At 48.5% G+C, this 16,355-nt stretch overlaps 1 protein-coding gene across 1 annotated transcript in view; it reads left to right on the top strand.

The window, feature by feature from the left end:
- Positions 1-14,622, top strand: part of LOC149440236 (uncharacterized) — a 52,744-nt gene extending 38,122 nt beyond the window's left edge. Inside the window, exons 5-7 of the mRNA XM_089658870.1 lie at positions 4,639-4,670; positions 4,879-5,013; positions 14,311-14,622. Coding sequence (XP_089514996.1) covers positions 4,639-4,670; positions 4,879-5,013; positions 14,311-14,439 — 296 coding nt within the window. The 3' untranslated portion in view covers positions 14,440-14,622. The remainder of the gene's footprint in view (positions 1-4,638; positions 4,671-4,878; positions 5,014-14,310) is intronic.
- The last annotated feature ends 1,733 nt before the right edge of the window (positions 14,623-16,355 follow it).

Below are 16,355 nucleotides of genomic sequence, written 5' to 3' on the forward strand. Positions count from 1 at the left end.
CCCAGAGACACAGGCCTCGCCCAGGCAGAGATGTTACATAAGATCCTTCCCAATAAGACGTTCAGGTCACAGCCCCATCCACATCGTCAGAAACATCAGCAAAAAAAACATCCTCCATTGGGACTTCAGATAATAAAAGTACAATTGCCCACTCACATAAAAAAACTGGTTAAAACAGCATTGCCACCACTTAGTATGGGTGTACTGCATGGGTCTTCAGAACATGTCCAAAATGGCGTCCAAACGGAAGTGCGTCACCGGAACTGGCGTGCTGACACGTTGCGTTACGATCACGTGACTTCCTCAGGGTATGATAAGCGGGTGCGGGTGGGGCGTGGTTTAGGGATCATGATCGGGAAAGGTCCCAATTGAAAGAGCGGACCGGGACCTTTCCATGAGTACCGCACATGTGTGCTGGGAGCACGCAGGGCGCGCGCTCTCAGCACACACGTTTTTTGTTACATGAACGCAAATGTGCGGCCACTCGGCGTCTAGGCCCAGATGCCGGGAGGCCACACATTTGTGTGCAGCCGGTGTAAAGGGTTAAGGACGCATAGAGCAGTGGATCGGGTACGAGCAAAGAGAAAACTAACTTCCACCATCCCTGCACCATTCCCAGCTCTGTACACCCACTGTGCCCATTAGGAGGGGTTCCCACCATCCCTGTGCTGAGTTCCCGGGTCTGTACACCCGCTGTGCCCATTATGAAGGGTTCCCACCATCCCTGTGCTGAGTTCCCAGCTCTGTACACCCGCTGTGCCCATTATGAGGGGATCCCACCATCCCCGTGCCGAGTTCCCGGGTCTGTACGCCCGCTGTGCCCATTATGTGGGGTTCCCACCATCCCCGTGCCGAGTTCCCGGGTCTGTACACCCGCTGTGCCCATTATGTGGGGTTCCCACCATCCCCGTGCCGAGTTCCCGGGTCTGTACACCCGCTGTGCCCATTATGATGGGTTCCCACCATCCCTGTGCCGAGTTCCCAGCTCTGTACACCCGCTGTGCCTATTATGAGAGGTTCCCACCATCCCGTGCTGAGTTCCTGACTCTGTACACCCGCTGTGCCCATTATGAGGGGTTCCCACCATCCTGTGCTGAGTTCCCGGCTCTGTACACCCGCTGTGCCCATTACGAGGGGTTCCCGCCATCCCTGTGCTGAGTTCCTGGGTCTGTACACCCGCTTTGCCCATTATGAGGGGTTCCTGCCATTCCTGTGCCAAGTTCCCGGGTCTGTACCTCCGCTTTGCCCATTAAGAGGGGTTGCCGCCATCCCTGTGCTGAGTTCCCGGCTCTGTACACCTGCTGTGCCCATTATGAGGGGTTCCTGCCTTCCCCGTGTATAATACTCCAAAGGTCCCCCCACAAGCACACATTAAAGAAGAGAGCTCCCTCAGATGCCAGGGCCATGGTCAGTAGGCAAGAGGCTAGCCTGCAGTCCCCTCCAAAAGCCCCTTTTCCGGTGTGGTCTGTCACAACCTCCTTCTGATCTCCATTTGATTTCCTCCTAATCTTCATTTGACCTTCTTTTGACCTCCTTCTGACCTTTGTTTGACCTCCTTCTGACCTTTGTTTGACCTCCTTCTGACTTGGAATTGGTGTAATACTGACCTTTTTCTGATTTGCAATGTACCTGCTGACCTTCATTTGACCTCCTGTTGACCTCCTTCTGTCCTGAAACGTACCTCTTTCTGCCCATTGTTCAGTCTCCTGTTGACTTATTCTGACCCCCCTTCTGACATACAATTGGCTTACTACTGACCTTTTGTTTGACCTCCTTCTGATTTGCAATTTACCTCCTTCTGACCTTCATTTAACCTCCTGTTGACCTCCTTCTGACCTGAAACTTACCTCTTTATGACCTTCATTCAGTCTCCTTTGTTTGACCCCCTTCTGATTTGCAATTTACCTCCTTAAGACCTCCTTTGACCTGCACTTAACCTTCTTCTGACTTGCATTTGACCTGCTTCAAGCAGGTTTTGCATTGCCAGACTTGAATGGGTGTCACCTGGTGTAGATGGAACTGGAGAGGGGGGCTTCTCTGGAACCTCTTTGCCAATACCCATGGTAGTAATGACAGGGGGTGTGAGGACATAGAGTGACATGAGGGCCGGTGTAAGGAGCAGTGCCAGTTGATGCTTGCAGAGAGCAGATGACCGTAGTGCACCACGCAGGAACCAGGGACTAGAAAACAGTGGCGCGTGATCGGCAGACAGGTGCATGGCCAGAACACAAGACAAAAGGTCATCAATAGTTGGGCAGTGAGGTACAGGAACATCAGTCAGAGACGGAGTCAGGATACAAGCCGGGATCAGTACACAACCGGGCAGAAAGTTACAGGAACATCAGGCAGAGGCAGAGTCAGGATACAAGCCGGGATCAGTACACAGCCGGGCAGGGAGGTACAGGAACATCAGGCAGAGACGGAGTCAGGATACAAGCCGGGATCAGTACACAGCCGGGCAGGAAAGTACAGGAACATCAGGCAGAGGCAGAGTCAGGATACAAGCCAGGATCAGTACACAGCCGGGCCGGGAGGTACAGGAACATCAGGCAGAGGCAGAGTCAGGATACAAGCCAGGATCAGTACACAGCCGGGCCGGGAGGTACAGGAACATCAGGCAGAGACGGAGTCAGGATACAAGCCGGGATCAGTACACAGCCGGGCAGGAAAGTACAGGAACATCAGGCAGAGGCAGAGTCAGGATACAAGCCAGGATCAGTACACAGCCGGGCCGGGAGGTACAGGAACATCAGGCAGAGTCAGGATACAAACCAGGATCAGTACACAGCCGGGCCGGGAGGTACAGGAACATCAGGCAGAGACGGAGTCAGGATACAAGCCGGGATCAGTACACAGCCGGGCAGGAAGGTACAGGAACATCAGGCAGAGGCAGAGTCAGGATACAAGCCAGGATCAGTACACAGCCGGGCATGAAGGTACAGGAGCATCAGGCAGAGGCAGAGTCAGGATACAAGCCGGGATCAGTACACAGCCGGGCAGGGAGGTACTGGAACATCAGGCAGAGACAGAGTCAGGATACAAGCCAGGATCAGTACACAGCCAGGCAGGGAGGTACAAGAACATCAGGCAGAGGCAGAGTCAGGATACAAGCCGGGATCAGTACACAGCCGGGCAGGGAGGTACAGGAACATCAGGCAGAGGCAGAGTCAGGATATCATCCAGGATCAGTACACAGCCGGGCAGGGAGGTACAGGAACATCAGGCAGAGGCAGAGTCAGGATACGAGCCGGGATCAGCACACAGCCGGGCAGGGAGGTACAGGGACATCAGGCAGAGGCAGAGTCAGGATACAAGCCGGGATCAGTACACAGCCGGGCAGGGAGGTACAGGAGCATCAGGCAGAGGCAGATTCAGGATACAAGCCGGGATCAGTACACAGCCTGGGCAGGGAGGTACAGGAACATCAAGCAGAGACGGAGTAAGGATACCATCCAGAATCAGTACACAGCCGGGCAGGGAGGTACAGGAACATCAAGCAGAGAAGGAGTCAGGATACAAGCCGGGATCAATACATAGCCGGGCAGGGAGGTACAGGAGCATCAGGCAGAGGCACAGTCAGGATACGAGCCGGGATCAGTACACAGCCAGGCAGGGAGGTACAGGAGCATCAGGCAGAGGCAGAGTCAGGATACAAGCCGGGATCAGTACAAAGCCGGGCAGGAAGGTACAGGGACATCAGGCAGAGGCAGAGTCAGGATACAAGCCGGGATCAGTACACAGCCGGGCAGGGAGGTACAGGAACATCAGGCAGAGGCAGAGTCAGGATATGAGCCAGGATCAGTACGCAACTGGGCAGCAAGGTACAGGAACATCAGGCAGAGGCAGAGTCAGGATATGAGCCAGGATCAGTACGCAACTGGGCAGCAAGGTTCAGGAGCATCAGGCAGAGTCAGGATACAATTTGGGATCAGTACACAGCTAGGCAGCAAGCTACAGGAACATCAGGCAGAGGCAGAGTCAGGATACCAGCCAGGATTGGTACACAGCCGGGCAGGGAGGTACAGGAACATTAGGCAGAGGTAGAGTCAGGATACCAGCCAGGATTGGTACACAGCCGGGCAGTGAGGTACAGGAACATCAGGCAAAGGCAGAGTCAGGATACGAGTTTGGCACCAGTTCCAATACCTGGCATGCCATTCCATTTTGCGTGCATATTAATATGTTTGTGCATGCGTGCGTGTAAATGCCTGTCTTGAAGTGAACCTTTGCTCAGAATTATGAGCATGCGCATAGGCATGAGCATGAAACAGCCGTCTGGTTTCAATATGTACTGAGCTTCTCTTACAACGGGGTTGCAAAGCCCTCTTGAAGCAAACATAAGCCATTGACACAGGTCTTTAATAACTTAATTAGGACATGTTAGCCAATACAGGGGATCACTTAAACCGTGAAACCTTCTGTAAGAAAAGTAAAGTTGAGATTGAACGGCTGCAAATTTTCCATTGTGCTCTGACATTTAGCAGTTACCCAACCGTAATCCAACCGTCTTATTTACGCTCACTGAATTCTGGTTTCTCCACCCTGCAATTTCCTCTAAGGAATATTTCGGAATACTTGTTGTTTTAGTGGTTCCTCATTCTTCAATCACACACACACATTGTCTGAATGTTTTTCCAGGTACCTTGAAAGAAGGGGGCGCCAGTGCTCAGGTAAGAAAAATATTTCTGCTCTACTCTGAGATGGATTATGTATCATAGGCGCAACTCTTTATTTAAGATATAAAGATTGTATACAGATAGTAAAAACAAGATAAAAAATGAAACAATGTTTAAAAAAATGTGGAATGTTTCAAAAACGAGATTTATAGTTTTCTTTGCACTGTCCTGCTTTCTAATGCTATATCCTCCTATTTTATAGAAATTACAGGAAAGAGATTGTGAGAAGAAAGTGGTCACAGTCTATGCTAAGGCCACAGATTCAGGGAACGCATCACTTGCTCCCGTCTACAACCCAACCGGTCACATCTATCAGGAAATAGCGGACACACCGCAGGTGAGCTACAATTCCTGGACAATGGAGTAGAGTGATTTCTGGGGATACATTAAATGTAAAAAAAATGAAGTTCTTGTGTTACTCTAAGTCCGGGGTCCTCAAACTACGGCCTGCGGGCCACATGCGGCCTGCCGAGGACATTTATCCGGCCCGCCAGGTGTTTTGTAATATTTGTGATCCACGGCGGCATCCCCTTACGTACTTTCACAGTGGTATCCCCTGTGTACTTTCACTTTCATTCCAGCAGCATCACCACGCTTAACTGGCTCTGCCTCTCCCTCCCTCAGCTCCCTCACCTGCCCCTCGGCTCCACCCCTAGTGATATTCCTGTGTGCTGGAGATGTAGATCCGGCCGGCGAAGCAAGTAAATGATAGAGGGGTGGTGTCTGTGATCTCTGGAGGGGCTGCCTGCAGTTCTTCCGTGCTGGGCAGTGACAGACAGCCGAGGAGAAGGACACTGATCAGACTGCATTGATGGGCATTGGTGAGGCTGCATTGTTGGGCACTGGTGAGGCTGCATTGATGGGCACTGGTGAGGCTGCATTGATGGGCACTGATCAGACTGCATTGATGGGCACTGGTGAGGCTGCAGTGTTGGGCACTGGCGAGGCTGCATTGATGGGCACTGGTGAAGCTGCATTGATGGGCGCTGGTGAGGCTGCATTGATGGGCACTGATCAGACTGCATTGATGGGCACTGATCAGACTGCATTGATGGGCACTGGTGAGGCTGCATTGATGGGCGCTGGTGAGGCTGCATTGATGGGCACTGATCAGACTGCATTGATGGGCACTGATCAGACTGCATTGATGGACACTGGTGAGGCTGCATTGATGGGCACTGGAGAGGCTGCATTGATGGGCACTGATCAGACTGCATTGGTGTGCAGTGCAGTCTGTATGTCTCTGTGTGGGCAAAGTTATTGCTGGTATATTGATGATTATCTGATAGTGATCTGTATAGTCTAGATGGTTTAAACCACAATAATGGTGTGTGTAGAGGAAGAGATATATCGACGATTATCCGATAGGGAACTGTATAGTCTATGAGCAGTTTAAACCACAATAATGTAGCATATAGAGGAAGAGATATGTTGATTATTATCTGATAGTAATCTGTATAGTCTATGAGCAGTTTAAACCACAATAATGTAGCATATAGAGGAAGAGATATGTTGATTATTATCTGATAGTAATCTGTATAGTCTATGAGCAGTTTAAACCACAATAATAGAGTATTTAGAGGAAGAGATATATTGGTGATTATCTGATAGTGATCTGTATAGTCTAGACCAGGGGTGTCAAACTGGTGGCCCTCCAGCTGTTGCAAAACTGCAAGTCCCATCATGCCTCTGTCTTTGGGAGTCATGCTTGTATCTGTCAGCTTTGCAATGCCTCATGGGACTTGAAATTTGACAACAGCTGGAAGGCCACCAGTTTGACACCCCTGGTCTAGACAGTTTAAACCACAATAATGGAGTGTGTAGAGGAAGAGATATATTGATGATTATCTGATAGTGATCTGTATAGTTTAGACGGTTTAAACCACAAAATGGAATGTGTAGAAGAAGAGATATATCGATGATTATCTGATAGTCCTCTCTATAATCCTGACAGTTTAAAACCACAGCAATAGAGTGTGTAGAGGAAGAGATATATTAATGATTAGTGAAAGTGACTGATAGTGACCTGTATAGTCTAGGTCACATGTTAAACACAATGCCCGTGGGCCAAATCTGGCCCACCAGGTCATTTCATGTGGCCCTTGCACCTGTCCTCCAGCTGTGGCACCCCCTTTGTCCCCTCCCCCACCTTTTCTCAGCAGTCTAGAGCAGAGAGGACAGAATTCCTCCACCAGATCCTGTGTTTCTCTGTGAAGTCATGGAGAGGCTTGTCTCTACACCCCCCTCCCCAATCTCAGCAGTCGGCAGCAGAAAGGACAGAACTCCTCTGCCAGATTCTGTACTTCTCTGTGCAGTCATGGAGATGCTCTCCTCCCTTTCCACCCTCCATCTCAGCAGTCAACAGAAGAGAGGAGTACAGAACTCCTACAGATCCTGTGCCTCTTTGTGCAGCCGCAGCACCCCCTCATCTCTGCCTCCCCTGGCCTTAACATTCAGCAGACTCCGGCAGCTGTGTCCAGCCCTCCTCTGGTCCTCCACCAAATAAACCACAATAACGGAGTATTTAGAGGAAGAGATATATCAATGATAGTGATCTGTATAGTGTAGACAGTGTGATCTGACTAATGTCATGTATAGAAGAAATAATTTGCCAATTATGTGATAATGACATAATTGTAAGGATAGCAGTGATCTACAGGCCTCCCGGATCCATAGCCCGCTTCCTGGATGACTTCGCCGCCTGGCTTCCCTTCTTCCTCTCCTCTGAGCTACCGACCATCATCCTTGGGGACTTCAATATCCCCATCAACGACAACAGCCCGGCTACTTCCCAACTGCTCCACCTAACCTCTTCCTTCACACTCACACAGCACACTCAATCCTCCACCCACATCAATGGGAACACCCTGGACCTCGTCTTCTCCCACCTCTGTACCCTCAACCATTTCACTAACACCCCCTTCCCTCTCTCCGACCACCACCTCCTCACGTTCTCCATCTCCCCTTCCCCTAACTCCCCCCCCCAGAGCGCCAAACCATCACCAGCCGCAACCTCCGCAACCTGAACCCGGCCCCCCTCCACTCAGCTGCCGCCTACACGACAGCATCCTTCCACTGTCATGTCCTGACCTAGCCACCACCACGTACAACGACTCACTATCAGCTACCCTAGACTCTCTGGCACCCCTAACCACACGCTACATCAAACCTAGACCGCTCCAACCATGGCAGAACGACCACACTAAATGCCTCAAACGCCGCAGTCGCGCTCTAGAGAGACTATGGCGCAAAACCAGGTCCCCCCGTGCATTCTCCCTCTACAAATCCGCCTTCCTCACCTACACCTCCTCCCTCCACGCCGCCAAGCAGGCTTACTTCGTAAACCTGATCAACACCCTCTCCTCCTGCCCTCGCCGACTCTTCTCCACCTTCAACTCCCTACTCTCTCCCCCCCTCCTCCACTCAGTACCTCACTCACTGCCCGCGAGATTGCCACTCATTTCCACAACAAGATTGATGCAATCCACAAGGACGTAGTCAACTCGCAATCTACCTCCCCACCTAGCCTCCCCCCCCCATCTCCCCCTCATCTCTTCCCTCCTCTGACCTCGCAACCGCACACCCAAGACCCCGCTTACTGTAACCCCCCCCAGCTCTGCACTCCTTCAGCCCCGCTACCACTGATGAAGTCACCAGGGTCTTCTCAGAAGCCCGCCTCACTACCTGCCCCCTGGACCCTATCCCCTCTCGACTCCTCCGGTCACCCCCCTCTTCCCTCATCTGCTCCCTCACCCACATCTTCAATCTCTCCCTCTCTACCGGCGTATTCCCCTCCCCCCTAAAGCATGCGCACATCACCCCCATACTCAAAAAGCCCTCCCTGGACCCCACTGACCCAAACAACCTCAGACCCATCTCCCTGCTGCCACTCACTTCCAAACTCCTGGAGCGCTTAGTCTACGACCACCTAAGCGCCCACCTAACTGACAACAACCTCCTTGATCCACTACAGTCCGGCTTCCGCCCACTACACTCCACCGAAACCGCCCTCCTCAAAATCACCAACGACCTACTAACCGCCAAAGCCAAAGGCGACTACTCTGTCCTCCTCCTCCTGGACCTCTCCGTGGCCTTCGACACAGTTGACCACCCCCTCCTCCTTAATAAACTACTCTCCCTTGGCATCAGAGACACCGCTCTTTCCTGGTTCTCCTCTTATCTATCCCGATGCTCCTTCAGCGTTTCCTACAACGGTGCCACCTCCCCTTCCCTCCCCCTCTCTGTTGGGGTCCCCCAGGGCTCTGTCCTTGGACCCCTTCTCTTCTCCATCTACACCTCCTCCCTTGGCAAACTCATACACTCCCACGGCTTCAACTACCACCTCTACGCTGATGACACTCAAATTTACCTCTCCACCCCCCACCTCACCCCCACTTTCTCCGCCCGCATCACTCACCTCCTAAACGACATCTCTGACTGGATGTCGCTCCATTTCCTCAAGCTTAACCTCTCCAAAACCAAGCTTCTCGTCTTCCCCCCTGCCCGCGCCCCCCGCCATCCTATCCATCACTACTAACAACACCACCATCAATCCCGCCCCGCAAGCCAAAGTCCTTGGCGTCATCCTGGACTCAAACCTCTCCTTCCAACCTCAAGTCAAATCACTTACAAACACATGCAGGCTCCACCTCCGCAACATCGCCAAAATACGCTCCTTCCTTACCCCAGACACCACTAAACTACTCGTACACTCCCCGATTATCTCACGCCTTGACTACTGCAACTCCCTCCTCACCGGCCTACCCCGGTGCAAGCTCTCCCCGCTTCAGACCACCCTGAACTCAGCGGCTAGACTCATCCACCTCATTAACCGCTCCACCTCTGCCACCCCCCTCTGCCTATCCCTCCACTGGCTCCCTATTGCCCAACACATCAAATTCAAACTACTCACTCTGACCTACAAATCCATTCACAACACTGCCCCTAACTACCTCACCAACCTGATTCCCAGGTATCACCCTACCCGTACCCTTCTCTCTTCACAGGACCTCCTATCTTGCCCCCTGGTCTCCTCCTCCCACGCACGTCTGCAAGACTTCTCCAGGTCCTCCCCCATCCTCTGGAACTCACTACCCCAATCCATCAGACTGTCACCTTCCCTCCTCACCTTCAGGCGCTCCCTGAAAACCCACCTCTTCAGGGAAGCCTACCCCACCCTCACCTAACAGCTGTCCTCCTTCATTCCTCCTACCACTCCATCCCCCACAGCCACTTCCTCCTGTACCACTACCCCCTCCCTCCTAGATTGTAAGCTCGAAAGAGTAGGGCCCTCTAACCCCTCGTATGCTGTTTGTAGTTGCTGTAATGTTTCATGTATTGTCCCCCCCTCTATTGTACAGCGCTGAGCAAACCCTTTGGCGCTATATAAACTTGATGTAATGTAATGACATCTACAGTGTAGGCGGTGTAATAGCATGTATAGTGAAAGAGATATATTGATGATTATCTGATAGTCCTATTGTCTAGGTGCTATTGTCCATCTTCTAATCTAATATAATGGCATATGTATATATATATATATACAGTTGCAAGAAAAAGTATGTGAACCCCTTGGGATTACGTGGAGTTTTGCAGGAATTGGGCATAAAATGTGCTCTGAACGTCATCTAAGTCACAACAATAGAAGAACACAGTCTGCTGAACATAATACTACACAAACATTAGATGTTGCCATGGTTTAATTGCACATAACATGTAAACATTCACAGTGCAGGGAGGAAAAAGTATGTGAACCTTTGGACTTAATAACTGGTTGACCCTCCTTTGGCAGCAATAACCTCAACCAAACGTTTCCTGTAGTTGCAGATCAGACCTGCACAACGATCTGGAGTCATTTTGGACCACTCCTCTTCACAAAACTGTTTCAGTGTAGCAATATTCTTGGGATGTCTGGTGTGAATCGCTCTCTTAAGGTCATGCCACAGCATTTCAGTCGGGTTGAGGTCAGGACTCTGACTGGGCCACTCCAGAAGGCGTATTCTGTGCTGTTGCAGCCATTGTTTTGTTGAATTACTTGTATGCTTTGGGTCATTGTCCTGTTGCATCACCCATCCTCTGCGGAGCTTCAGTTGGCGGACAGATGGTCGTACGTTTTCCTGCAAAATGTCTTGATAAACTCTGCAATTCATTTTCCCATCAATGACAACAATCCGTCCAGGCCCTGAGGCAGCAAAGCAGCCCCAAACCATGATGCTCCCTCCGCCATGTTTCACAGTGGGGATGAGGTTTGATGTTGGTGTGCTGTGCCTTTTTTTCTCCACACATAGTGTTGTGTGTTCTTCCCAAACAACTCAATCTTGGTTTCATCTGTCCACAGTATATTTTGCCAGTAGTGCCGTGGAACATCCAGGTGCTCTTTTGCAAACTTCAAATGTGCTGCAATATTCTTTTTGGACAGCAATGGCTTCCTCCGTGGTGTCCTCCCATGTACTCCATTCTTGTTTAATGTTTTCCTTATTGTAGATGTGTCAACAAAAATGTTAGCATGTGCCAGAGATTTCTGTAGGTCTTTAGCTGACACTCTGGGATTCTTCTTTACCTCATGCAGCATTCTGCGCTGTGCTCTTGCAGTCATTTTTACAGGACGACCTCGCCTAGGGAGAGTAGCAACAGTGCTAAACTTTCTCCATTTGTAGACAGTCTGTCTCACCGTGGACACATGAACATCAAGGCTTTTGGAGATACTTTTGTAACCCTTTCCAGCTTCATGCAAGTCAACAATTCTTGATCGTAGGTCTTCTGAGAGCTCTTTTCTGAGAGGCATGGTTCACATCAGACAGTGCTTCTTGAAACCAGTAAACCCAAAACAGGTGTGTGTTTTTTAAGGGCAGGACAGCTGTCAGCAACACATCCAATATCATCACACTAATTGGAGTCAAGGTTGGCTCACTCCTGGCTCCAATTAGCTCTGGGAGAAGCCATTAAGCTAGGGCCTCACATACTTTTTCCTCCCTGCACTGTGAATGTTTACATGTTATGTGCAATTAAACCATGGCAACATCTAATGTTTGTGTAGTATTATGTTTAGCAGACTGTGTTCTTCTATTGTTGTGACTTAGATGACGTTCAGAGCACATTTTATGCCCAATTCCTGCAAAACTCCACGTAATCCCAAGGGGTTCACATACTTTTTCTTGCAACTGTATATATATATGCATATACACGAGGGGCGACTCAAAAGTTCTCAGCCTACCAATGAAAGGATGTCGGAAGCTCAATCGTTCATGGCTTTTCAACATAGTTCCCTTTCAGCACCACAAACTTTTGCCACCGGTGCTGCAGGCCCAATATTCCTTCCTTGTAGAACGTATCATCCTGCATGTCAAAAAACAGCTCCACTGCAGCCATGACATCATCATCTAATGGAAAGTGGGTTCCAGCTAGATGTTGCTTGAGCTTAGGGAACAGATGAAAATCCAAGGGAGCCAAATCTGGCGAGTAGGGAAGGTGTGGAAGCAGTTTGAAGCGACAGGACTCAATGGCCGACATTGCAATGGTGGACTTGTGCGCTGGTGCGTTGTCTTGGTGGAAAAGGACATGCTTCTTCAACATTCCATGGCGTTTCACCTTGATGGCCTCCCGCAAATGCTTCAGTTGAGCAGCATAATATGCACTTGTTCACAGTTTCACCCTTTTTGAGGTACTCAGCCAAGATGACACCCCTCGCATCCCAAAAAACAGAGACCATAACCTTGCCAGCTGATGGGACTGACTTTAACTTTAGGGGTGGGGGAGGAGGGGTGTTTCCACTGTTTTGATTGCACCTTGGACTCTGGCTGAAAGTGGTGAACCCATGCTTCGTCCATGGTCACAAAACGTTTGAGAAATTTCACAAGATCTGCCTCAAGGAGGGTCAAGTTTGCGGCAGTCATGACGTGTCTGTGGTGTTTGTTTTCAATAGTCAACATTCTCGGGACCCACTGACTTGACATCTTGTGCATGTCCAGCACTACTGTTAAAATGTGTCCAACACATTCTTGGGATATGCCCACTTTCTCTGCGATGACACATTTTGTCACACACCTGTCTGCCATTATGAGATCCTGGGTTGCTGTGATGTTTTCCTCCGTACAGGCAGTTGCTGGCCTTCCAATGCGAAGGGCATCTTGGACAGAGGGGTTCCCCCTCTTGAATTCCGCCACCCACTTTTTAATGGTGGAATAGGAAGAGGCATTCTCTCCTAATGTTTCCATCATGTCCTTGTCAATGTCCTGTCCACTCATTCCCTTTTTCAGCAGGTATTGGATAACAGCACGTTTGCTCACTTTCTCCGTCTTTCAGACAATGATGACCTTCTGCGCGTCAGTCTTTAATAACTGAAATAAAGAAAAAGCTATTTGTGAGAAATTTGGTATGGAACCTTGCAAAGATATGTACTATGAGTAGCAAAAATAAAATTGGGCTAAGACAAATGCTTCATGGGTAGGCCGATAACTTTTCAGTCACCCCTCGTATATATATATATATATATATATATATATACTGTATGTATATATTTATATATATATAGAGAGAGAGAGATCCCTAATTATATGATAGTGATGTTTATTATCTGGGTAGAGTGATCCAGGATAACTGAGTGTACAGAGAAAGAGATATATAAATCATGATCGAATTGTGAGTCTATAGGGTAGGCTGTGGTTTGAAGTAATATCATTCATGGAGGAAGAGTGTCACGATATGGGTCTCTGCCAGTCCCAGGTATTAATTCCTTGTTCCTAATCCCTCCTGGAAGAGCTTCCTCCAATTAGTATTCACTCCTGTGTGCCAAAGACCCCTAGCTGTAATTAACTCGCCCCTCCACAAAAGGTCCCAAATTAAATTAGTGTATACATCCCTAATTAGTGCCTTACTTTTGTATTAATGTATTTCCCCCACTAATTATCCTGCCCAACCAGTCCTTTCTGTGTACAGCCACAAATTAAATTACTGTAGTTCCATTCTCTTCATTGTCACCTGCTAATGACCCCCCTCTGCCTCTCTTCCTGCTCAGGGGGTTAAGAGGTCAGTGCTGGTCTCTCTTGTTGTGCCATTCTGCTGGGCAACCAATGAGGGGTCCAGCTGGACTCTAGTGGCCCCCTGGCTCTGCCTAAACCCCATTGGAGGAAAGGGGATCCCAAAAGCTACATCAGCCCTGCCTGAAACGCTGTCAGCTCTGCCTGGGACTATCACATCAGCTTTGCTTGAGTGTATGCTCCCCTTGTGCTATCTGACTGCTTATGAACTGCCTCTTGGATTACAAATTGCTGTAGAGCCTTTAACTTTGCCCACCGGGGCTGGATTACAAGTATTTTGGACTCTTTCTCCCTGCACTACTCCCCATTGAGTGACTGTTGTCTGTTTTAATAAAGCTTTAAGTGTTTGCCGTCTGCCTTGTGTGTTCTTTCCTGCTTACCCTCCGTTACAAAGAGATATATTGATGATTATCTGATAGTGATCTGTATAGTGTAGGTGATGTCATTCAGGATAAGGGAGCATGGAGGGTCTAGGGCCTAGACTAAAATCATCACTATTGGATAATCATCGATGTATCTCTTCCACGGCAGGGTGTAATCCAGGATAACTATTTAAAGGCATATACCAAATGACACTGGATGTCTTTTTTCCCTTTTAGAATTCGGCTGAGGTCATGCACAATCCTCTCTACATACCTGATAAGGACCCTTCCCAGGAGCAGCAGTTGGAGTCACAGGGTCAGCCTCCATCCCATGGACAATACAGCCTCCTCCAATTACCAGTCTAGCAGTGATAGCAGTGCAGAGAGATATAGAAGATGGAAGAGTTTATGTTATTTAGAATAAAGATAATTGTGTTGGGAAACTTTGGATCTTTACTGCTACCTTTTCCTTTTTTAACAAATTTTTATTGAAAATACTATAAAGTTCTGATAAAGCTGACAAATGCCAAATCCGCAACAGTGCCGATAGATGACTATCTTTTTTGTCTTTTTTGTCTCTGATATATTTGATGTTGTACTCAAACAACCTGTCAGACCATCACTTCATGCTGTAGATGGAATCGTGTGGTTAGAATAAAAAAACTCCCCAATCATAGCTAAGGAGTTTCAGAAATGACTCCCAAATGAGCACATATTGGTAGGTTTGGATTCTGGTAGTCTCCTTCAATTCCTAATTTTATTGATTTAAGCAGTAAAAAAACAAGCATTACCTTTTAGGCGTAGAATTAGATTTTTCCACAGAATTCATGAAGGACTAATTAGCTGGTATCATTTAAAATGTCAAATTAATTTATTAATTCCCTGCACTAAACACCAGCTAAATGACATCATATGGATCCTAAGGCCATACCCAATGTCCTAGGGGTGCTGACACATGTCATCTGTGTTGGATACCCACCTGGGCTTTCATGCCTAAAGGGCCCCTGAAGTTTGTGTTCAAGGCATTCTAACTTAATTCCAAGCCTAATTGGAAAAAATAATTGCTCCCCTAACTTTGCAATCTTTTGACAAGTGAATTCAGAATTCCCCCCAAAACTAAATAATCTATACTGCTGGGGTCTGTCCCACTATATTTATATTGAGCGTCCTTTTGTTCTTAGCACTATAATGCCTTTAACTAAAGGGATCTTGTTGATTTGCTGCCCATTGGACATTCTTGGTCCTCAGCATAGATCACACTTGATCTTCTTAGCATCATAGGTCCTCTACCTATATGAGCCTTTTGGATGCAAGAAGGACTGCCCATTGGACATTCTTGGTTCTCAGGATAGATTGCATGTGATCTTCTTAGCATTATAGGTCCTCTACCTATATGAGTCTTGTGGATGCAAGAAGGACTTCCCATTGGACATTCTTGGTCCTCAGGATAGATCACACCTGATCCTCTTAGCACTATAGGTTTTCTACCTATATGAGTCTTGTGGATGCAAGAAGGACTGCCCATTGGACATTCTTGGTCCTCAGGATAGGTCACAATTTATCTTCTTAGCACTATAGACCCTCTACCTATATGTGTCTTGTGGATGCAAGAAGGACAGCCCATTGGACATTCTTGGTTCTCAGGATAGATTGCATGTGATCTTCTTAGCATTATAGGTCCTCTACGTATATATGTCTTGTGGATGCAAGAAGGACTTCCCATTGGACATTCTTGGTCCTCAGGATAGGTCACAATTTATCTTCTTAGCACTATAGACCCTCTACCTATATGAGTCTTGTGGATGCAAGAAGGACTGCCCATTGGACATTCTTGGTCCTCAGGATAGGTCACATCTGATCTTCTTAGCACTATAATTTCTCTACCTAGTTTTGTGGATGCAAGAAGGACTGCCCATTGGACATTCTTGGTCCTCAGGATAGATCACACCTGATCTTCTTAGCACTATAGGTCCTCTACCTAGTCTAGTGGATGCAAGAAGGACTGCCAATTGGACATTCTTGGTCCTCAGGATTGGTGACATCTGATCTTCTTAGCACTATAAGTCCTCTACCTAGTCTTGTGGATGCAAGAAGGACTGCCCATTGGACATTCTTGGTCCTCAGGATAGTTCACATTTGATCTTCTTAGCACTCTAGGTCCTCTCCCTAGTCTTGTGGATACAAGAAGGACTGCCCATTGGACATTCTTGGTCCTCAGGATAGTTCACAACTGATCTTCTTAGCACTATAGGTTTTCTACCTATCTGAGTCTTGTAGATGCA

This window comes from Staurois parvus, unplaced genomic scaffold (genome assembly GCF_062004578.1).
Source record: "Staurois parvus isolate SC_StPar_1 unplaced genomic scaffold, SC_StPar_1.0 ptg001108l, whole genome shotgun sequence".
NCBI classification, from domain to species: domain Eukaryota; kingdom Metazoa; phylum Chordata; class Amphibia; order Anura; family Ranidae; genus Staurois; species Staurois parvus.